A 23,914-nucleotide genomic window follows, 5' to 3' on the forward strand; every position below is an offset into this window, starting at 1 on the left:
ACAGGAAGACACCCGCCCAGGGGCAAAGCACTGACCTCCAATCTCAAGCCAACAGATCTCCCCCCAATACCGTCCAGGCCTGCTCTGTACCCCGTCTTCCACCCATTAACCATGTTCCAAGCTATCCTCTTAGGATGGTCTTCATAAGATTAAGCAAAGGTGGGTGGAGCTGCAGGTACATGACATCTCCCTCTTTCCACCCTGCTGAGAAGCCAAGCCCTCCTGGTCAGAGCCCTCCCATCTGCAGGAAGTCTGAGGGACGCTATGCCCCTGGCTCCTTGAGTGTCCTCTATGATGACCTTCAGGTTTCCTCTTCCTCTGAGGATAGTGACTGGGAGTGAGACACTCCTGGCAACTAAGACTCGTCCTCCAGCCCCAGACAGCCTGGAGGTGACGGTGACCTGAGGAGGGGAAGTCACAGGGGGCGGGCTGTTCCTTTTGGATCTGTGACTCCCCACCTCTGGATGGAAACTCAGAGAACCCTGGGGACACACATAAGCAAACCCTGCAATTGTTCGTAACGGATCAAAGTCCTGTTTCAAATGGTACTTATCAAATTGGAACGTCAAGTTGTTTGTTAGTCTAAATCCATTTTAAGAATGGAGACAAATTTAAGGAGTAAGTTTTAACGATTTTGTAAGTAGGAAGCTATGATGGTAATTTGTATTTGGTGGCAAATGTCTGAACTTTCTGAACTTTGCTTAAGGGCCCCACTCTGCGCTCTGCAGAGTTTTAGCAGTGCCCTGCCCTGCCATGAGGTCTGTGGACTCTGCGGGGTTCTCTCGCTGTAAATCATGGTAGGGAATATTCCCATGGCTTTGCTTGTTATTTTTCATTAAATGTTATTTTACAGCTTTGTTTCCAAATTTTCTTTCATTTCTAATAAAATCTACTGTGTAAAACATATTGTACTTGGTTTTTATTTCTGCCTTGAAGATATTTTTACTTATCACAGATTATGTATCTGAAGAAAAAGGAACTTGGGAGAACGATGGCTTATTAAAAATACGGAATCCACTTGTCAACACACGCGCATTAGCGACATGCCCTTGTCAAACTCACGCCCAGGGAACGCAGTAAGCCCAGTCTGCTGGCTTATTCCCAGCTGGGCTGAGTACCACGCTGGGCTCAGGTACTCAGGTTTCATACAGACATAAGCCTTAATTCTACGTCAAAGGATACTACTGATTTCATAAGTCCTGCCCCTGGGTGATGTGGGGGTCTCCGCGCAAGGAATACAGTGCCCCCCACCCACACCCAGGGTGCAGGAGCCCCACCTGCACCTGCGTGAAGCCCCAGCATGACCTCAGCCCTGGCGCCGGGAAGCGCTCATGCCAGCTCTTCCTCCAGAATCCGGAGGGTCCGGCATCCCCCCTCGGGCTGTCTCAGGGGGGCTACAGGAAGGTGGCAGCCACAGTGGTTCCCTGGACAGCAGAGGGTGGCACAGGCCACCACGAGTGGTTCAAGAGTCCCCAGACCAACCTGACACATTTTGCACTTGCTCGGGCTGGAGAGGCACCACCTCCGAGCCTTTCAGCACAGTCCCAGCATTTCCAGGGCACTTAAAGGTGCTTACAAGAGTCCCAGAGACTCAGGCGGGCTCGGGACACACTTGCACCTCAAGCATTGACAACGACATGGAAAATTCTAAGGAGGCACATGCTTGCATAGACACCTGGCCATCACTTTTGGGAGGGTGAGAGCGGTTCCCACCACCCTGAGTAGGATTAGAGCGCCCTGTGATGGGTCCGGCAGGCCAAGGACTCCCTCCCTGAGCCCTCGAGACCGGAACAAGAGGTGGCCGCCACCTCTCTACAAAACAACATATACACTAGTAATTTTAATAATTATAGTGATATCAACATAGGAAGGAAGGAAGGAAATAGACGGTGGTAATACAGTAGCAGCAAGGACACGGACTGCAGTATAAATCCCTCCAAGCGAGTTAACAAGGCGCTGACATCGGGGCAGTTTGCAGTCAGAGTCCTCGGAAGGCACCGTGAAGTGTGCTCTCAGGTTGCAAACATGCGAACCCCTGGAGGACAGGAATACCAGGCAGAGGCTGAAGGGCTCTGGTCCTGGCAGCCACAGGACACCCAACAGCTTTCAGTAATTCGGTCGGATGGCCAGTTGAGCTTGGCTCCCTGCACAGAAGGCAGGACTCCAGAGCCACATCCGTCCCCGCTGCAGGCAGAAGCACTGCTTCCTGGGACTTGAGGCCCCAGTGCTAGCCCTTCTGCCATCTGGGCTTCCAGACCCTTCGTGGTCAGACATCTAGGTTTCCTATCTCTGCCTAGGTCGGCTGGAGGGCATGACCTACCCAGGCCAGCAGGGGGCGACACAGGCCAGCCGCAGTGGTTCCTCCCAGTACCTGGAAGATTCAGAAAATTCTGCCACTGCTCAGGCGACTGGCCACTCTCTCTGTGCCCTTGAGAACAGCTAGAGCCTTCCTTGTACACTCAAGGGGACACACAGTATCTCCAGAACCTCAGGCATCACAGAACACCTTCAACAAGCATCCTTTGTCAGCAATGCTGCTCCCAGGGTGCAAAACTGACTTAGAAAATTTTGAGGAAGCTCTGGTGAGCCTGGGATGCCCTTTCCTGCCATTCCAAGTGGGAACCAGTGGTTCTGACCCCTCGAAGTGATTTAGAAAATTCCTCTAGTCTCAGGAGGACCCAGATGCTCTTCACCGCCATCCACGTGTGAAGGAAAAGCCGGGCTGGGCCTATTTGTAAATCTAAGTTTAACAAGTGTCGGATCACTGACCTGAGTTCTCCTGGGATAACTTGTAAATCTAAGTTAATAAGTGTCGGTTTGCTGATTCCCTGCTCATGTTTTCACTAGCCAGCTGGATTTTCAGAGGGACATATCTGGCCTTGGAATGTCGGTTTGTTGCCTCCCTGCCTCTGCTTTTGTGATAATGATGCTGCTAGAGCTGTTCCATGCCTATTGGCCGAATACCTCAAGCTTGTAATTAATCCTATAAAACCTCATGCACACATTTTGGAGGGGCTCAGAGCTTCGGAGCAGAAGCCCCTCTGAGCCCGCTGGCATAATAAATCTGACTACTCCAACCCTCCGAGTGGTGCTTGCTTCTTGGCTGCCCTGTTGTTTCCATAACACATGCAGTCAGAAGAGGTTCCTGGACCTGGGAAACGACTCAGGAGGTTTTGTGGTGGGTCTGGCAGGGTGGGGATGGCTGGCTTCAGGCAACAGGCTGAAACAAGTGGTGGCTGGGCCCTTGAGGGCACTTCTAAACCCTTCCAGAGGCCAAGGCTGGGCAGGGATGCTCTCCCTGAACCTCCTCTGTTGGCAGAAGCTGGCCCCTGCCTCCAGAGGGGTCTTGAAGATTCTAGGAAACATGTCAGTTTCAGGAGTTTTGTCAGAGAAAACGTGTTTCGAGGTCAACTTGTGAGTCCAGGAAGCACTCTTGCCTGGAAGGCTGGAGAGAGGTCCCCACCCTCCTGAGCCTTTGCAGAATTTTCTGTCCTTGGGATCCTGGGACCTGATTTTCTGAAACTGATGTGCAGGGATGGCTTACAAAGCTTGAACCTCTGGACATGGTTGACATTTCCCTGGGCGCCACAGAAATGCTGGTGCTGGACTTAGTAGAAGGCCAGGGGTCCGCCAGCCCTGGAGGCTCCTCTCTCTAAAGGGCTTGCTAATGTGTCAGTTAATAAGAAGCCTCAGGGGTCCTCCTTCCCACAGGGGCATTTATTTCTGTAGTCTTGCTTGAGTACCTGCATGAAATGTAAGCTGGTTTCACCCAGAGTGAGGGTTCCAGTCACACAGGACTGAAGCTGCGGGACCTCTTCAGACCTGACCTCAGAACTCCCACTCCGCCGTGTCTGCAGCATCCTACTGGTCGCAGAAGTCAACCCACTTCCATGTGGAAGGGAACTGGATGGGGGTGTGAACACCAGGATGGGCGATCCCTGAGAGCCATTTTGGAGGCTGGCCACCACCTGAACTTCACCCACTCTTTCAGATCTTACTAAGTGTTGTCACCATTTACTTAGGCACTCAGGTTACAAATGTTGGATTATTCCTATGTGCCCACTTTCTTTATATGCGCATTATGGCCCTGTGCTCTGTTCCTCAGACATTTTCCCTTCCTTCTCTCTACACTCACACTGTTTCAGTTTGGAGCCTCACCCAGCCTCTATTACTGCAATGGCCTTCTTCTAAATAGACTGCTCCTCAATTTAGTTATTTGTCCTGGCCAGTTCTGAGTTTTCTTTATAAAACTGGAATCTAATTTTGCATGGATTAAGGCATAAGTCTCACCCTTCTGGGCTGCATGTGCTCGCAAACACACACACACACACACACACACAATATGTTGTTGCAGTCATAAAAGCCAAACACGAGATTTACTCTCAGACAAGAGAACTGAGAATACTATACTACTAGAGATAGAAAGAAGTTTAGAGATGATCTAAGCTGAGATTTTCCACTGAGTATTCCAGAATGCATTTCAGAACTGGTACCTGGGAAATCTGTTTAAAACGTAGACCTCCAGGCTCCATCCCATCCCACCAAACTAACATTTTCTGGAGTGGGTCTACGTGTCTGCATTCAGAAGCAACTTCTCCCCATTGTTTTTATGCAAAACGATTGAGAGTTCCCTGATCTTGAATCAACAGATCTAAACCTACGCAGACACCACTGAGATTCAGGGAAGACAATTTCCTGCCGAAGTCTGTGCCTCTAGTTAGACTTCAGAACTTAAATTCCTCCATGTTCAGAGGCATTTCACTGCCCTGCCATGGTTCTACTGGATGAGGATGTGAGACTAAATTACCCCATGATTCAACTGCCTCCTCGGCGCTGACGAACAAAGCACGGTCTTAACAAGGCTCACACCTTCTGGGGCGGTTTCAGTGTGCGCTGAGCAAACTGACATGTAAGCTAAGTACCGTGCCGCGAGCAGAGCCTTCAGACCAGGAGCGAGTGATCAGTCATGAGGAGGGCTAGTAAAGCCCAGAAGCACTCAGGGACAAGATGTCTAGTCACTAACTAAACCAACCGGTTTCTCAGCACAGCCTGGCTCGCTGGAACTCAGGATAGGCAGGTCCTTGCTCGTACACCTTGTTCTGGTGCCAAAGCGTTCGTAGCTCATGTTCCCATTTAACAAGGCTTTCTGGTCAAAGGTGTGCGCCCGCATCCTTCTGATGCACTGAGTGCCCAACAAAACAAGGCTTCTCAGCCTTCTTATGAGGGCCGCTCTGCATGCAGAGAACACCTCTGTCCATGAATAGCCCTAATGAGGTACAGAAGGGCACTTAACATCCGGACAAGGCATTCCGCGGTGCTGCAGAACTGCAGACGGAAGCTTTCTCTGCCTCTGGAAATGAAGCCAAGCCTCCTCCGTTCTCCAGCCATGAGGATTGCAGTCCCCCTCTTCACCATTCTCGTCTTTATGAGCCAGGTTCCACCAGGTAACAGAATGAACTCGGCTGCCACCTCGGTAAGAGGAGGGGGCCCGAGACCTCACGGGGGTCCAGCACAACATTTCTGCCGCCTCTGCCCTGAGGAGGGCTCTCACTGCGCATCTGGGAGACCGTCTGGCTGAGGCCTGCACTCACCTGATTCAGCTCTGTAGCACCTCTCAGTTAGATGCATGAGGTCAAGGGCATTTCAAGTGCTTGAAACCCTCTTTGCTCCATCACTGAAGATGACTCTAACTAGGCAAGTTTACTAGCAGTTTCGAGAGCTAGGTGACCACCACCGCCACCAATCAGGCACCACCACCAATCGGGCATTATTCTACCAAATCCTGGTCTCCAAAACTCCTCTACCTTCAGCAAAAGTTAGTTATCCCGAGATGCTGACATAAGAGCTATGCCAAAGCTGTTGGGGCCCAGGCAGAGGGACTGGTGAGGGCATCTCCTTGAAAGGCTTACTCGGAGTCTGAGAAATCCCCAGCCCAGTGCCCTTACCACCGCTGGGCCCGAGGGTGATGCTGTCCCTTAAGGCTCCACCCCGCCCCCTGGCTAGCCTCTTCTTTTCCCACACTTGTTCTCCTAAAGTAGAACCTGAACACAAGGCTCAAGATGGCCTGCACCCCTCTGTGTCCTGCACGCCCGCGCAGACCACAGGCGCCGGCACACACGCATGTCTCTGGGACGTGCAGGGCTAAGGGAGGATAAGCAACTTACTGCTCTCCTTCAAGCTCGGTGTCTGTTCCTTGACTGAGAATTCAGGGTCTCAAGGGCTGGGAAGGAGTAGGAAGGCAGACACAGCTGCACGAATGCGGACAGTCCTCCAATATTTCAGGGAACTGTAGATTGCTAGGCTTTATGTTGTCTGCAAATAGAGACTTCCCCAAATTTCCAACAGAAGACCAGTGGGAGGCATGCCTAGTCCTGATGAGCCCAGACTCTCCTGCCTGAGCCTTTGTTTCGAGGGCTGCTCACTGCTGGCGGGCAGGGTCCGAAGTGGGGGCAGTTGGTGAGGCAATTCCAACTTGGCTTCCAGCTGATCGCAAGGAAGCAGACAGGAGAGGCTGAAGTGGGGAGAGACTGGAGGTGGGAAAACAGTTCCGCTCATAAGATATCTGTTAAGCGTCCACTGAATGCGAGGCCCTGACTAGGAAGCAGACATACGAAGAAAGTAAGATTATGATGGCCCTTGGCTTCCAAGAAGTCGTAGGCCAGCTGCTCTGACTGCTGGCCAGTCCTGGGGAGAGCCAAGCAGCCCTCACAGCAGAGCACTGGCCCCAGGAGGGAGGAGAGGTCTCCGTGTGAGAGCCAGTAGAGAAACAACATGAGTGAAAGAAAGACAAAGCCAGAAGTATCACAAGGGTTGAAAGCTTAAAGCTTAAGCTTTGAAGGCTCTGGTGGAAGCAACAGGCTTGAGAAGGAAAACCAGGGGTTAGATGAGCAGTAAGAGTGTTTGAGGCTGTCTATCCGAGGTTTTCATCTGCACTTTTCACTGTTCCCAGAATAGCAACATTCCTTGTGGGTGTGTATGTGTGTGCGCACACACGCTCGCACTCCGCACGTGTGTGAAATATATCCGCTCCCCCTTACCCCACAAGGGACCTGGGATGAATGGCAGGTTGGTCTGGAGCTACACTCCCAGGGCTGGGGTTACGTGGGCTACCACGCCATTGTGACGCGCTGATGTGTAAGACTCGCTGAGCACTATGAATTAACTTGAAAATGCTTTCTCTCTTTTTTAAGGGAAGAATAAGTATTTTTTAAACAAATGCAAACTTACTTCTTTTCAACAAAAGAACAGCCATCCTTGTCACAACGAGCAGCGGAGCTACTGCAGCTGCAGATACTGTAAAATCACTTACTGACAAGATTCAAAAAGGTCTTGATGATCCGGTCCATTCTTCCTATTTTACAGAGGAAAAACTGAGGCCCTGAAAAGTGAATGCCTCCCCCAAGGTGGAAGTGGGAGCTAAATGTCAGTCAAGGCTTTGTCTTCATGTGCGGGTTTTTGTTGAACGTCTCACCCTGGGTTCCATTCATTCTGCTGCTTCTCTTGTATGACTCTGATTGCCGATGAAAGGTGATGCCATGTCCAATGATACTGACTCAGGGGCACACAAGCTGGTGGCTTAAGCTTAAAAGATAACTGTGTCCACATGGCGTTGCTGAAGGCCCATCTGATTAACGCTGACTCAGCAGTCATCTCACTCAGTACACAGGTGTGGTGGGATAAGGCCATTTAACATGTTCTTAAATCTATGTCCTGCACCCATATTTCCAGGAGATGAATGCTTTTAACCAAATTCTGAAACTTCAGAAATTTGGTTTTTTTAATTGATTATTTTTTAATTGAGTTATAGTTAACATACACTATTGAAATAGTCTCAGGTATACAACATAGTTATTTGATATTTTTACACTTTATGAAATGATTGCTGTGTCAGGGAGGAAGAAAGTTTCCTCTGCCTTCTAGGCTCTTCCAAATGGTCTAAGAATTACATTGACACGAGACAGATTAACAGGAGAAAAATCAAACAGAAGTTTAATAACATGTATTCATGAACGAGATCTAGGAAAACTGGGTAACTCGCTAAAATGGCCAAAGTCCTCACCTTAAATACCATCTTCAGCTAAAGACAAAAGAGGACGTTGTGGGTAGTGGTTTGGGACTTCCAAGGTGGGGAAAGCAATGCATATGGTGATAGGAAAGCAAGCATCTGGAGGACAAATGTTTGCTGGGTGGGGCAGAGACAGCAGGACACAGAGCAGCTCTGCAATGTAGGCCTTGCCAAGTTGCCCTGCCATGCTCAGTCCATATTCTTTGCAGATGTCTCTGGTGATGGCTCATTCCCAGAACAGGGCCTCTATCTAAATACTTTTAGGCAGTTGGTCAAAGTTCCTTCCTGAATATTTTCAGCTTTTGATTGTTTTCAGCTCAAAATAATTCGCATGCCAAAGGGACACTTTGGGGTGGCCAATTTTGTTTCCCTGCAGTCGCAAAAACACCAGTTACTGCCTGCCAGCATACTAAGCCATTATAGTATTACTGACTATCTTCCGTCTGTGCACAATACACCCCCTTTCCTCTTCTTCTCTACGTCACTATGTGACCTTGGACCACCAGATTCCTTTTCTCAATCTCATCTGTAAGGTAACTAATTAGACAAGATCCTCGGTTACACTCACTATAACTCTAACTTTTGTTTCTAAAGTAAATAGCTAGAAGTCACAGTGTGCTCATAATATGCAAAACACAAGATTCACTAGCAAAGAACTAATTAAAACAAAAAAGTAAGAAACATGCCTTTAATGTGACTTGGATTCTTACACACAGGTGATTGTATGTCAGGTTTTTACACACCTCCTTTGTGACTGGAAAACTTAATACTCAGTCTCTTAATACTCAGTACAGCAGCAAAACTGTACACGTAATTCCAAGACACGTGCACTGAGAGGGACAACACGTTTCTACACAAACATGCCACATGATGCATGATGGAAAATAGCTCTATCTTAACCAATTATTCTGTAATTATTTACTGAATGCCTGTTAAATGCCAAGACTTGAGCCAGGTTCTGGGGTATACATACAGAGAAAAATGAAATGTGGGTCCTGCCCTCAGGGAACACATCATCGAGAAGTGAGGTCAGATGGGAAATCAACACCAGAGCAGAACGCAGGAAGCACTGCGATGAAGGGGTGTTCACGGGTGACTGTCACTCATCACAAGACCTGTCAGTGACTCACCCTCTGAAATTTCAGGTGACTCTTCTAGTGGCAATAGGCTGATTATAACGCAAGGTGGCTGGGACCTATCTATACAGCAGTTGAGCTAGTTACAGAGAATAGGAAGAGATGAGCAGCCCAGGGAATGAAACACTCAGATTCTAGCTGATTTCTGCATAGTGTTCAATGCTTAGAGTGGTTATTGCTTAAAAAAAAAACCCTGAAAATTATTTTCCAGTTCACATTTTAGATAAAAATATGATGTTGCATATTTGATTTTCATATCCATTAATAAAATATAAAATTGCTTTGTGAACATTAAATAATTAAATTCAATTTAATGCATCTGAATTTCAGTTTAATTCAATGGGCTTTTGTTGAATGTCTGTAAATGCCCTATACTGATTTGAAGCTATTCAAGAATTGGCTTTTGTGTTCCAGAACAGGAAAATCAAGAAGTGCTGGTTTTGATACTTCTTCTATTGTCATGGGAAAGGTGCGCTTTGTTACAGCGGAGACTGCTCAGAATTAAGCCACTTTAGAAACCAAGCACCTCATTGTGTATGACTCCCACCCCCTCAAGGAGAGTAATATATGAGGACATAAATCAAATACTATTCAACACTTTTAATAAGGATGTTTCTTCAGCCCTTAAGAACCCCTAATGTATGCAATGATTTCTACAGCAGATTGAAACCTCAAGGACCAGTGCCAGAAAGAAGAGTGAATGCAGCATCAGGATGTGAGAAATACTAACACGGGCACTGCCTGCATATTAAACATGAAGGAAGATTGTTCCTTTCCCCCCAGAAAAATATCCTTTCTAATTTCCTTGATGTGTACTATCTTTCGGATCTATATTTCAGTTCCACTTTCGAAAGATACACACACATACGTGCACATCTAGAAAGAGATTTCTCTAACATGTTTCTTCTACTCTAGGAAAGTCAGCAGTGCAAGACTAATATTAAATAAAAACTGGTCTCTGCCACCAGTGTTAGGAGGTAAGGAGTGAGGAAGGCTGGGGGTGCCCTGGAAGTGTGCAGAGGGCAGGACTACCCCGTCTACCCACCCATTACTTAGCTGCATTCAATATTGCCAGATTTTACAAGAATGTCAAAAATCCAATTTTTTTTGTGTGTGAAAGCAGAATTTTAAGAGATCAAATAACAATGAAAAATCCATTCAAGGTTTTGCTTCCAGATCCTCCCTCCCCCCACGTAACTGAATAAAAATGCAGGGAGACCAACACATCGCTACAGTAATTCTCTTCTCTGTGCAGGCAGCAGCGGTTTCAGGGAGGTCTGTGCGCGTCCCAATGGCTCCTGCCACGAATTCTGCATCGAATCAGAAATCCAGGTTGGGAGATGTTTAGATGGCCGAGCCTGCTGCCTGCCCATGGGGAACGTGCCACAAATCGACCCTACTACGCCTAAGGGGCGCTGAAGCCTCTTTCAAGCTTTCGGTTGTTGGGATATCTTATTCTCACTCTCTCTTTTGCTCTCACTTCTCTTTGTGTCCCTGTTCCTGCGGGGATTCTTAGTGAGTCCTCAATAAATAAAATGAAACTTGCAAACACAAAACCTATTTTAAGAATTCATATGATGTGTTTCACTTGGTGGAGGTTTGGTCCCCATCCTCTGTCTGGTCTGGATGTGCTCCAGGTTGCGGGGAGGAACTGGTACCCACCCTTCACCTGGGGAGACTACACGCTGCCCCACCGGGGAAACACCCTACCTCACGCCGTGCAGCCTCACGGGGTCTCCCTCCCTGACAACAGGGCAGCTCGCAGGACGCCTGCACAACCAGAGTCCCAGACCACACCAGGAATCTGAATCGTGAACAGAGTACCGCCCAGATAAAAGACAATTTGCTCTCACATCCTTTCCAAGCCAGTGTTCTGCGTTCCCTTTCCTCCACATCCTCACCGACACTTTTTCTCTTATTTTTCTGACAGGAGCGATCCTGACAGGTGTGAAATGATGTCTCATTGTAGCTATGACTTGCACTTCCCTGATGAACAGTAATGTTGAGCAATTTTGCATATACCTGTTACCCTTTTGTATTACTTTGGAAAAATGTCTGTTTAGGTCTTTTGCCCAATTTTTTTCATATATATAATTATGGCAAAATGATTACTACAACAAGGTTATCTAACACATCCATCACCTCAGACAGGTAGCTTTTTTTTTTTTAAACGTATGTGGCACAAACTTTTAAGATCTACTCTCTTATCAACTTTCAATTTTACAATAAAATATTGTTAACTATACAGACCAGGCTGTATATTAGATCTCTAGCACCTGTTCATCTTGTAACTGGAAGTCTGTACTCTTTGACTACCTTCACCCATTCACCCCTCCTCACCTTCCACAACCACCAATCTTATGTGCCATTTCTGAGTTTGGGTTTTTTAGATTCCACAGTGAGATCATATGCTATTTGTCTCTCTCTGTCTGACTTACTTCAGTTAGCATATGATCTCAAATTTCATCCATGTTATTTCAAATTGCAGGATTTCCTTCTTTTTTATGACTGAATAATATATTCCATTCTGTGTGTGTGTGTGTGCGTGCGTGTGTGTATCACATTTTCTTTATCCATTCATCCATCCATGGACACACAGGCTGTTTCCATGTCTTGACTATTGTAAACAATGCTGCAATGAAGATGCAGACACAGATGTCTTTTTCAGACAGTGACTTCATTTCCTTTGTGTATACACCCAGAAGTGGAATTCCTGGATCATATGGTTGTTGTGTTTTTAATTTTTTGAGGAAACACCACTTAGTTTTCCACAGTGGCTGCACCAATTTACATTCTCCAAACCAGTGTACAGGGTTGCATTTTCTCCATATCCATTTCTTTGGAAAAATGTTGATTCAGTTCTGTTGTCCATTTTTAAATTATTTATTTTTTGCTATTAATCTGTGTGAGTTCCTTCTGTATTTTGGATATTAACCTCTCATCAGATACACGGTTCGCAGATATTCTTTCCCATTCTGTAAGCTGTCCTTTCGTTTTGCTTCACTTGCTGAACGAGTTTTTTTAGTTTGATGTGGTCCCACTTGTTGGTTTTTGCTTCGGTTGCTTGTGCTTTAAGTGTCATATCCAAAAACCGTGGTCAAGATCAAAGCAATGGAGCTTTCCCCTAAGCTTCCTTCTAGGGCTTTACACTTTCAGGGTTTACATTTGGATCTAGTCAATTTTAGTTGATTCTTGTGTGTTGTGTGATATAAGGATCCAAATTCATTCTTTTCCACGTGGCTACCCAGTTTTCCAATTCCATTTGTTGAAGAAATGATCATTTCCCCAGTGAGGATTCTTAACTCCTTTGTAAACCACTAGCTGCCCCCCGCCCCCCCCCCCCCCCCCCCCCCCGCCACGGGGCTCTGTTGCTGGGCTCTCGATTCGCCTCCATTGGTCTGCAAGTCTGTTTCACATCAGTGACACACGGCTAGGAGGAATACAGCTTTTGTGATACATTTTGAAAATCAGGACGGTGTGATGCTCCAGCTTTGTTATCCTTCCAAAGGAGATTAATGTAAATAATACAAGAAATTAAATGGAAAGTCAAAAAAGAACAAAAATTAAGTCAAAGGCTGGTTCTTTTAAGACATGAATAAAATTTATGAACTCTTACTGTTGTGATCTGAGGGAGAGAGAGTTAGAGAAAAGAGAACACAGATACCAAGGTCAGCAGTGAAAGAAAGCACCTCAGGTCCCACAGGTGGACACCCAGGCACTGTCAGGGATAACTTTATGTCCATGAATCCAACAGGCCAATGAAAATGGGCGAATTCTTTGAAAGCAACAAAGCACCAAAGCTGACTTAAGAAGCAACAGATAAGGAAGAAGGAAAGGTAAACTATAGGGACAGAAAGGTAAGCGGTGATGAGGGGCTGGGAATGGGAGACGCTGACGGCAAAAGGGTTGGGGGGGAACCTGCAGGTAACAGAGCTGCTCTGCACAGGGATTGCGGCACTGATTATACAACTACATGCATTTTTCAAAACTCAGAAATGTACACTACATTTTACTGAATAAAATTCTACTGTGTGTAAGTCTGACTTAAAATAAAAATTTTAAAACCCAAATATCAATTCTGTTGCTGTCTTCTGCTTGTACTGCTCCCTTTATCTGCCTTCTAATAGCCTGTGTGTTCTTTTCATCAAGCTTGAAGGTCATGATCGAATTCACTTACAAGAATTTGCTAGATTTCTCCACCCAGATACATGGCCTTCCAGAGTAACCACAGTTTCCACCCCCACAACTTTCCTGTACCTCTGAGGCCTTGGCACCAACACAGGGGCAGATAAAAATCTGGAGGAGGTCCAGCCGTGCAGAAAAGTCTGCATCATCCCCTCTTAGGGTCCAAAGTGTAAAACATGGGCCCTGCTACTGACTGACAAGGAATCCTGTCTGGCTCTGTTCCAGACACGTCCAGACAACTCAAACTGTCCCCTGGGTTTATTCAGACAATGGACAGGAATGACATTCAAGACGGAGAATTATCTGGCCCTAAGTGTCAACAGTGCTCAGGCTGAAAAACTCTGCTGCAGGTTCTGACACAGTGATGAGAACCAGAAGGAGCAGAAGAGGACAAATGCCTCAAGAGCGTTACAGCTCTCCCAGGAAAACCCCGAACAGGTCTGAGCCATCTGCCCACTCCCAGAACTGCCCTTTAGAATGGTGTGCTTTAACTTCACGGGCACGCAGCCTAGGAAAGTACTTCTTCGACACTCCAGCGTACTTGTTAACCTTTTTCATTCTTCCATATCATTTCCCTCCAGTTTTTGCTTCTCCATCTTTTTCAGTGCCTAACCAACTTCTGGCCCCATTAGCATCAGATCCCGTTGCCCAAAGGAATCTTAGTTCATTGCCAGTTCCACACTGCTCTGTGTATTTTTCCATGGAACACTGTTTCCTTAGATGATTTAAAATGTGTCAAAGAAATTATAAAAGAGTTTACAACAAGATCACATGAAACACCTGCATGTCAAAAACATTTGACTATTCAAACTTTAAAACATTGTGTCCACTGCAGCATCACTTTTCCCAACATCACTTTGTTCCAATTTCCCTCTTTTCAAGTGGGAGCGTGCCCGTGCAGACTGTGCATGTCTAATAATTTTGTGTCGAGGGCTGTCTTTAGCATGGGTGGGTGCCACGCCCTCCCTCCCTGTGTGCTGGCTGCCACCCCGACGCGGGGTGCTTGGTGCAGTGAACAGGCTGCCCTGGCTGCTGGGCAGCACTTCCTCTTTGTGCTGTTGCTGTCACAGGCTGGGCAGGTGCCGGACCTGCTCCCCTGTTGTTGGAACAGATGCTTCCAGACCCGTTTCTGAGCTGCAGGGTGTGGTAGGTGGGACAGGACCGCTTCCCTGGATGGGGAGCGCTGAGCACTCCTCCACAGCAGACGTCCACCGGAAAGTGCCCTCTGGGGTGCTGTCTGTCACTTGTTATGTGGGCAGCCAAGCACACTTTGTTGACGCTGCCCTTGGGAATGTCGGTAACCTGCTCTGGTGTCCCCAGGGTCTGTGCCCGCAGGGCCACCAGTGCAGATGTGCCGATGTCAGGCACTAGGACCCACTGCAGTGTGCAAGCAGTCACACAGCTGGATCCACCACCTGCACAGGGTCAGCCCAGACCGCAGCCCCACGTCTGCGTATGGTACACGGGCTTGCTGTTAATGCGGGACCTGAGGTGCAGGTCAACAAGGCACCAGTGGAGCAAATCCACCCCTGCTGCCTGCGGCTATAATCAAATCTTAGTTCCACTGGCGAGGATGAGGGACCCCTGGGTATGGATTCAGGTGTCAGCCGCACCTCCGTCTGGGAGCTCTGCACCGGTGACTGCGTCCCACGAGAGCAGGCTGTCAGAGCCCTGCCTCTCCTCTCCCGAGAACATGAGCCGACAACGGTAACGAGCAGCGCTCTCTGGGCTGGTGGACGCAGCTGCTCTGGCCTCACTGTGCTGAGCCACTCCTCCCACCCGTACCAGCAGGGCTGCTCTCCGTAGAGGAACCCAGGCTGATCTGTGCTTTCTCCGAGCCTCAGGCTGCACCACACTCCAGCCACTGGAGGCTGTCTCTATACAGGCGGCCCTTGTCCTCTCCCCAGGCTCTGCTGCAAAGCATGAGCTCCGGCAGCCAGTCCCGGGCCGCCCTGCTGGCTCCCATCGCGGGTGAGGTACGGCAGGGACCCTCTGTGCTGGTTCTTCTCAATTCTGTCTGCCAGGTGGCTACCACTTCTCCTCCAAGCCTCTGAAGCTCCCTTTTGGCCCCAGCTGACCTCCCTGCTGGAGACGGGGCCTCCCAGAGCGAGGGCACTTGTCATCCTTAGTTGCCCCCTCCCTGGGGGACAGGTCCCCCAATGATTTCCTTTTTCTTTTCTTTTTCTCACCAATTTAGTGAAGTATTACTGATGTAACAGATATTCTGCCAAAGTTCAGTAGATATTCTGTGATTTTCTCTGAATATGGGTGCAGATTTTGCTCTGTTCGTGGGAGAGGGTGAACTAGGAGTCCTGCTACTCCACCGTCTTGGCCGAGCCCCCCTGCCCCTCCGAGTGAAGGTTGCTGTTGCCAGGAGGGCAATGAGGCAGGCCACCCTTGGCTTGGGGGAGGGAGGCATTAACCAAAAGTGACAGGGCACACCTGCAAGTGAATCAGCAGATGCAGCAGACTCATCTATGTTCACATCCAAACAAGTGGTGGGCTGGCTTCTCCTTCTGAACTCGTATCTCACAATCAGATGGCCGTAAACCATTATCTGAAGCTTTGGATAAAGAATGAGATGAAACAAATAAATGAACAAAAACCCTACATGGGTATCTGTTTGCTTTCTCCCCTTGTGATTGTGTAGCTCCTGATGACTTGAGGGAGGATCTGTAATGAAACCCTGTCATTGCTTCTGCTCAATTCCTCATTATGTTTATTACCAGTAGGGATAGACAGACAGACAGACAGACAGACAGACAGATTCATCTGAAGGCGGGGCTGTGGGGGGGTGGGAGGAATCCGCTTCCGAGCTCACTGGCTCACGCATGCACTTGAGCACAGGCTTCAGGTGTTCACTGGCTAACTGCTCCAGTCATCAGTCCCCTGCCACACGGGCCTTTCCATTAGGGAACACAGCTGATAACGAGGATGTCCTGAACCTGTGGGAAATGCATGGCACTGACTTCTGCTTTCTCATCCAGTGAGTTGCCACCGCACTGTGTACTTTGTCCCTGGAGATTTCCTGTGGAAGGCTGAGTTATACTCTTTTGTTAGGCTCTACTAACCATGAACAAACCGCAGGCCCAGGGAGCATCATAAAAGGCCACGGACCAGCCATGTTCGGAGACCCCGGGCTGCAGTCATGCTGATGCCTCTCCCGTTCACCTGCTGCTCATCCACGAGACTCCACGTGCTGCTCTCCGCTCTCCTCTTGATGACTCTCTTATCCCCAGGTAAGGTGGTGGCTGATCATGTGGGTCTGCAGTTCACAAGGCTGTCGGGCAGCTCAGACAGGACCCTAGAATCAGTCTCATGGATTCATAAACCGAATACCAAGAGCTGCAGTAGGATTGCAACGAGGGAAGACAGGAAAGAACATTCCTCTGCCGTTAGCCAAACCGCCTCCGCCGAGGTCACGTTCTGCTTCACCCTTACTGTGCACGTTGCGACGCCCGAGTGAGGCCAGCGACTCACCTGCAGGCAGATGGAGCTGGAAGGGCTGGGTTACGCCAGCACCTGTCACTACAGCTACTCAGCAGGTCAGCAGAGAGGAATCAGCGCCAAGGGTGTGACTTGGGGAACTCGGTCACACGGGCATTTGTCTCCCGAACGGGTTGAGAAATCAGCATAATGAGCACAACTCTCATCACAGGAGAGGCCTGCCCACAGTTGTAGAAGCAGGGTGAGCATCTGCTTTTATCCAAACGAGACACTCGTGGAAGGGGAAAGAAGCATTCATAACTGTATCGGAACTGAGGCCTCATCCAAACTGGCCTCTGGGCCGCTCTGTGTGAACGACACAGACCCAGAACAGGGTTTCAGAAAGAGAATCACGGCCCCCAGGGAGGCGTGACTGAGAAAACCAAGGGCTGGCCCACATTCCAGGAAGGGATCCTCGTGCTGAACAGCAGTCACGGAGAACAGGTGCCCCGACAGAAACCGCGTCCCACCAGGTGAGGATGCTGGGAGGCAATCCCACGCTGGAACAGTAACGCACGGCTTCTGTAGGAAGGGGACAACTGGGCTGGGAAAGAGAGACAGCAGCACACAAGGTGACACTCTACGATCATAAACCCTTAGTGCTACTATGACTGTCATGAAAAGTTACCAGGTTCAAAGTCATTGTTTTTAGACGAGATGTCAGAGGTCCACAGAATCACTTCACATTCCACAATTAAGGATTCATGCCTGTGTGTGGAGGTCACAAGTCGGGGCTGCAGAGGCTCACCGTCAATCACGTAGAAAGAGTTCAAACAGTTTGCAGGTCATGCTGGACTAGCTGGTATCAGTGGGACCAAACACATTAAGAAGACACATATTAGACAAAACCATCTTGATGTGTGCACTTGGAAATATTCTCTTTCTTCATAAAAGAAGGATTTGTTGAGAATATGCTAGCTGTCAGGCTCTGCTCTAAACTTCACACTGGGCAGTGTGGTCTCAACTAAGACTGTCTAAGACTCGGACTAAAACAGAGAAGAAGAATCTCCTGCTTTAATGGCGCTTCCAATATGAAGCCTCTACGTTGCTGATGTGTTGCTGTTTTTTATCCTCTACTAAATTCACTGACAGCTCTAAGCACAGGCTGAGCCAAGCGGTGTGGATTCACTTCCTCCTGATGGGAGTGGCCACTGACAACAGTCAGGCTCCCATGGGGGGCTCCAGTCATCATGCCCCCTGGCCAGGGAGGAGCTCTGAGACTCGGGTGGTCCACATGCTTCTTCCCCTCTGGTGGCTCCAGCTCTCACAGCCCACCTGTTCCTTTCTTTGCTTCAATGTCCTCGTCTTCCACTTTGATCCCTTGTTCTGAGTTATCTGTGGAATAGGCTGCCAGTTTGTAGTTTTGCCTCTAACTTCTCAACCCTGAATGGTCATTTGAAAATATCTGTTTATTCTGTTTTAAATAAAGTTATTAGTCATCTTCTATCCGACATACGTCATCTTCCAGGCACTTGTCCAGAGCTCTAGATCTAAAGCACAAGTAAGCCATGTGACTGCTCACAAGGGTCCTAACATTTTATGGGATGAGACAAACATAGGACAAAAGATTATATCAAAATAAGTGAAAAACTAAAGCATGGCTATTTTCCTCACTGAATATAAGTTCTGGGAGAATAAGAATCATTTCTCCCATTTCACTGCTTTGTTACTAGTACAAAGAAAAGTGCCTGGTGGAATAGAAGACACTTGGCAAATATTAGTTGAAGATCCATACTAGGAATAAAATAATAAAGACACTGGTGCACGTAGAACTTGTATTTTTTCCGTCCCCTTGTTGTTTCACTTTGATGTTTATTAAACTTATTTTTTTAATTTGATTTCTTGTTTCTTGTTTCTTTTAATTTTTACCAGTTATTTTTGAAGCTTAAATTAGAAATGCCAAAAAGATGTAAGAAAAGGAAGGAGAAAGTTTGATAACATTTGGGCTGTTGGGGAAAAGGAAAGTCAGTGAAAATGATGGAGCAACTGAATAGACCCATTTTCCAGCTTCTTTCCTCCACGCAGAAATGCTCATCCTAGCACCCCCCTATCCTCACACTTAAATCTACATATTTGCATTCCCTTCATGCACTAATGATTTTACTGACTCTTCTGCAGCAAGGAGTGGTATGATTCCACTGTGTCCAGCTGGGTGGAATTTGCAGAAGAGACCTCTGCAAAACAACAGAGGGTATAATTGGTGGCTGCAAAAGAAGGTGGAGATGCTGTCACGTGCAGAGGATTCTTTTGTCAATTCCAACACCCGCTATCTATTCAGAATATGAAGAAACCAAGCATAAAATAAAACAAAACTAGGCAATGCATCAAAAGGGAAGTTCTTTGTATCTAAAAACATTAGATTATACATGTTAAACACTGCCAGTGTCATCAACTTCTATTATCCCTTGTCAATAAGAATAAATAAATACTGATTTTAATTCTACCCAGATACTACTTCTTGGTGATTCATTTTGAGATCCAAACAGTCTCTTTAAAAGTAAGAAAGCCCATTTATGTAATAAGCCCATTTTTTACATTTGTCACAGAAAGATTAAAAAATTAGCCATAGCTGCAAAAATGAAGATATAATTATGCCCAACATAAGTTAATAGACACACAGACAGTACAAAGGAAATGCAAAGGCAAAACACAGAGGAAATACAGAACATGTCAGGGGTGGGAGGAGATGTAAGGAGGGGAAGGTAGAAAATTGGAATCTGACAAGAGGAAATAATTTGGGATGATCCGTCAGGGCTGTAACTGTACGGCGGACCACTGCAAAGAGATGAAAATGAAAGGGAGGCAGAGTGAGGGGCTGAAGACCAGCAGGAATGTGTAAGTACCTGAACAGAGAAAGCATCAATTAACAAAAAGAATATTTTGCTGGTTTACTGCTGTGAAGAAACACTGTGACCATTTAGCGATTCTCAATACTCTTCTCGACAAATAACTCCCCTTTATAAAACCTAAACATTTTATTGTAAAAAATAGAGTGATCTCTTTCGAGAGTGTGCCTTCAGTGCCCATTTCAGGTAGGTTTTTGATGCTCCGTGACTTCTGACTGCAACGTCACCCTCCTTCCCAGGGCTGTAACGCCTCACTGCCCTTTCCTGAAGGCCACGAGGGCTTGAGCTCAACTGCACACCTCCAGGGAGTTCTCAGAAGGGCTTTTAGTTTTCAGTCACGTACAAAACTTCGACGATTAAGGAACTGTGGTTTGCTAGTGAAGACTCCTTTCTTCCTATGATGCAATGTTTATGAAGTCTTTTATTTGTTTAATTCTCAGAGTATGAAGATTTTCCACAATAAATGGCACAGTCTTTACTAGATTCGGGGCAAAAGTGACCTTAAAACAGTGGAGGTGACCGTAGGCCAGAGCCAAGTGTGGGGATGATGAGGGAGACTGGGGGCTTGCCTTAATTTCTCTTTCCCTACTCCCTCTTCACATTCTGGGGAGAATGTGGGTGAGTGCCACTCCTGGGTGTCATTTAGTGTACAAAGACTATGTCCTTTTTAGACACAGGTGATGAACTGAGACTTTCTACTAAGTTAATCTAGCCCTATACTGCTGATCTACACCTGGATTCTGCAAAACTTGCATGCACAACACTTGCACCTTGGCTTAAGCTGACTCCCTGTGACTGCTCCTCAGTCTAACAGTACAGAAGAGGCCCTCAGTCTGGCTTAATTCAGTTAAGACAGCACTGTACCTGTTCTCTGCAATTTGGAATTAGCCGGTGGTTCTACCTGTTTTCCTGATTTATCCTGGAACCGCGATGTCTTAAATAACTAAGGAAAGAACTCTGACTGTTATCCTAATGAGATGGAAATCATAGTTCTGGGGTGGGAGGAGGACTGTAAGAGAAAGGCAAAACCCTTGCAGATACATAGGAAAGATCGTAAAAGCCTGAAAGAACAGCAGGCTTTGGCCACATCACAAAGTGACATCCAAACCAGAGGAGCAGACCCCGCGGTGCCTAGAAGAAGTAACCTCATGGTGTGTCCCAAAAGCCTCTGGGAACACTGCTGTATTCTTCATAGTTTTTCTCGTTTTTCTCTTTCCCGCTGTAAGATGATCTTCTTACTTCTGTCTGTCTCCCTACAACTATCTTTTAGTTCATCATGTACAGAAATAAAGTCTTGTCTCTTCCCTTTTTAAACATCTTTTTTTAATCAAAATATCCTTCTGATACTTAATCTACACAAGGCTTTGACTTTCTGCCTGCATATTCTGACAGTTGGACACGCCACACTTGGTTTAGTAATTCAACATGCTGACTAACGTCCATGGGAGAGACTGTGTATCTGTGTGTGTTTCATACTTCCAATTCTTTTCTTCAGACTTTAAATGCCAGAATAGGAGTATCTGAATAGAGGGAACCATTATGAATATTCCTGGAAGTGAAACTGCACAACAGAAGGTCTCAGACCTCCTCTTCTCACGCAAAGGCTGATTTAACAACCACCCACGGATGAAGAGACCTTTATGAAAGTCTGGAGTCTGGTCCAGAGGCTGGGGCGCCGGTGTTACATTCCAGACACACTCTGGGCAGGGATGATGCCCTCAAGGCTCCAAGCAGCCTTGGCACCGCCCACCCCCCAATTTCCTGGGTGTAGCCCAGGCCAGGTTCCTATGGATTGTGGTGGCACACCTGTGGTTCTCTTGACCTATAATTCCACGCCAGGGGCTCCACTGGCCTGGAGTCTGAGGGCACCCTGCTCCCACACCTCCACTAGGCACTGCCCTAGGGGAGCTGTCGGTGGTGGCAGCAGTAGTTCTCTGCCTGGGACCGTGGCTCTGCAGGGCATGCACGAGGTCTAGGCGGAGACAGCCACGCGCCCACCACGCTGCTGGGCACAGCTTTCACCGCCGCAAGGCCTGCTGGAGTGGCACCTGCTGCTGCTGAGGAGCACATGTGCGGGGAGACAGCCCGTAATCTGAGCTGGAACCAGGCAGCAGGCAGCCTTTCTCTTGAAATCATCCTGCCCCCAGGCCTCTGCACTCCGGGATGCAAAGTGATTGGAGGGATGGCCTACGGTTTCTGAAATGCCTTCAGGAGCCATTTTTCCACTGGACAGTTAGTCCTGCTTTCTCTTTGGAGGGCTGACTTCAATATCCTATTTTTGGTCATCAAGTCAGTTGTTCCTGACTTCAGTCTCCCTCACAAGGAAACAAACTAGCAACTATCCATAGATAAGACACCATTGTGAAAAATCCTAGAACAGGGGTTGAGTCTGAAGAAATTCTCTGGACTGCAAACACTGAGAAGGATGGCATTAGACGGGTAAAGGAATTGTTACACTTTGACCTTATTGCCCCACGCCATCTCAGCTCCAGACCAAGAGAGCCTCGTGGACATACGGTTCTCCAGTGGTTGTTTTTTCTGTTTTGCTTATGATTTCCTTTGCTGTGCAAAAGCTTATAAGTTTAATTAGGTCCCATTTGTTTATTTTTGCTTTTATTTCTATTGCCTGGGTAGACTGCCCTAGCAGAACATCGCTAAGATTTCTGTCAGAGAATGTTTTGTCTCTGATTTCTTCTAGGAGGTTTATAGCATCTCATCTTACATTTAAGTCTTTAAGCCATTTTGAGTTTATTTTCAGAATGGCTATCCTTAAAAAGCCCACAAGCGATTACTGCTGGAAAGGCTGTGGGGGAAAGGGAACCTCTTACACTGTTGGTGGGAATGCAGTTCGGTGCAGCCATTACAGAAAACAGTATGGAGAGTTCTCAAAAAACTAAAAATAGACTTTCCATATGATCCAGCAATCCCACTGCTGGGCATACATATACCAGGAGGGAGCTCTAATTTGAAAAGATACATGCACCCCAGTGTTCATAGCAGCATTATTTAAAATAGCCAAGACATGGAAACAACCTAAATGTCCATCATCAGATGACTGGATAAAGAAGATGTGATATTTTTATACAATGGAATACTACTCAGCCATAAAAAGAACAAAATAATGCTATTTGCAGCAACATGGGTGGATCTGGAGATCGTCATTCTAAGTGAAATCAGCCAGAAAGAGAAAGAAAAATACCATATGATATCATTCATATGTGGAAGCTAAAAAAAAAAAGACACAAATGAACTTATTTATAAAACAGAAACAGACTCAGAGACATAGAAAACAAACTTATGGTTACCAGGGAGGAAAGGGGGTGGAAAGGGATAAATTGGGAGTTTAAGATTTATAGGTACTAACTACTATGTATAAAATGCATACACAACAAGTTCTGTACAGCACAGGGAACTATATTCAATACCTTGAAGTAACCTATAATGAAGAAGAACGTATGTATATGTATGACTGAACCATTATTCTGTACACCAGAAATTGACACATTGTAAACTGACAATACTTCAATTAAAAAAAAATTTTTTTTAAAAAGAAGACAAGAGATGACAAATGTCGACAAGGATGTGGAGAAAAAGGAACCTTTGTGTACTGCTGGTAGAATGTAAAATGGTTCAGCCATTACAGAAAACAGTGTGGAGGTTCCTCAAAAAAGGAAAAATAGAACTACTATATGATCCAGCAATCTCACTTCTGGGTATATATACAAAGGAAATGAAATCAGAATCACAAAGGCAAATCGGCATGTCCACTCCAGCATTATTGACAATAGTCAAGACACAACAACCCAAGTGTCCATCAATCAATGGAGTAATGGATAAAGAAGATATGGTATATAAATAAACACACATATAATATATACATATAATAAACTATTACTCAGCCACGAAAAAACTGAAATCCTGCCATTTACAACAACATGGATATACCTTGGGGGCATTATGCCAAATGAGGTAAGTCAGACAGAGAAAAACAAATATTGTGTATCACTTTTATGTGGAATGTAAAAAAGCCAAACTCGTAAGAATAGAGAGTAGAATGGTGATTACCACAGGCTGGGGTAATCAGTTGAAGAGATGTTCTTAAGAGTACAAACCACAGCTAGTAGCTAAGTAAGTTCTGGAGATCTAACGCACGGCAGCAATTACAGTCAACAACACTGTATTACAAATGTTAAAGT

General features: G+C 46.7%; 1 protein-coding gene across 1 annotated transcript; it reads left to right on the forward strand.

The window, feature by feature from the left end:
- Positions 1–5,127: 5,127 nt before the first annotated feature.
- Positions 5,128–10,748, forward strand: DEFB108B (defensin beta 108B). Its single transcript, XM_045515399.2, has 2 exons — positions 5,128–5,444; positions 10,457–10,748. The coding sequence occupies exons 1-2, from the start codon at positions 5,270–5,272 to the stop codon at positions 10,618–10,620; spliced, it is 339 nt and encodes a 112-aa protein (XP_045371355.1). The 5' UTR covers positions 5,128–5,269; the 3' UTR covers positions 10,621–10,748.
- The last annotated feature ends 13,166 nt before the right edge of the window (positions 10,749–23,914 follow it).

This window comes from Camelus bactrianus, chromosome 26 (assembly GCF_048773025.1).
Source record: "Camelus bactrianus isolate YW-2024 breed Bactrian camel chromosome 26, ASM4877302v1, whole genome shotgun sequence".
NCBI lineage: Eukaryota > Metazoa > Chordata > Mammalia > Artiodactyla > Camelidae > Camelus > Camelus bactrianus.

Coding starts and splice junctions, on each gene's coding strand:
- DEFB108B (XM_045515399.2), top strand. CDS start 5,270: ATGAGGTACAGAAGGGCACTTAACATCCGGACAAGGCATTCCGCGGTG. Junction 5,445..10,456: donor TATGAGCCAGGTTCCACCAG/GTAACAGAATGA, acceptor TTCTCTGTGCAG/GCAGCAGCGGTTTCAGGGAG.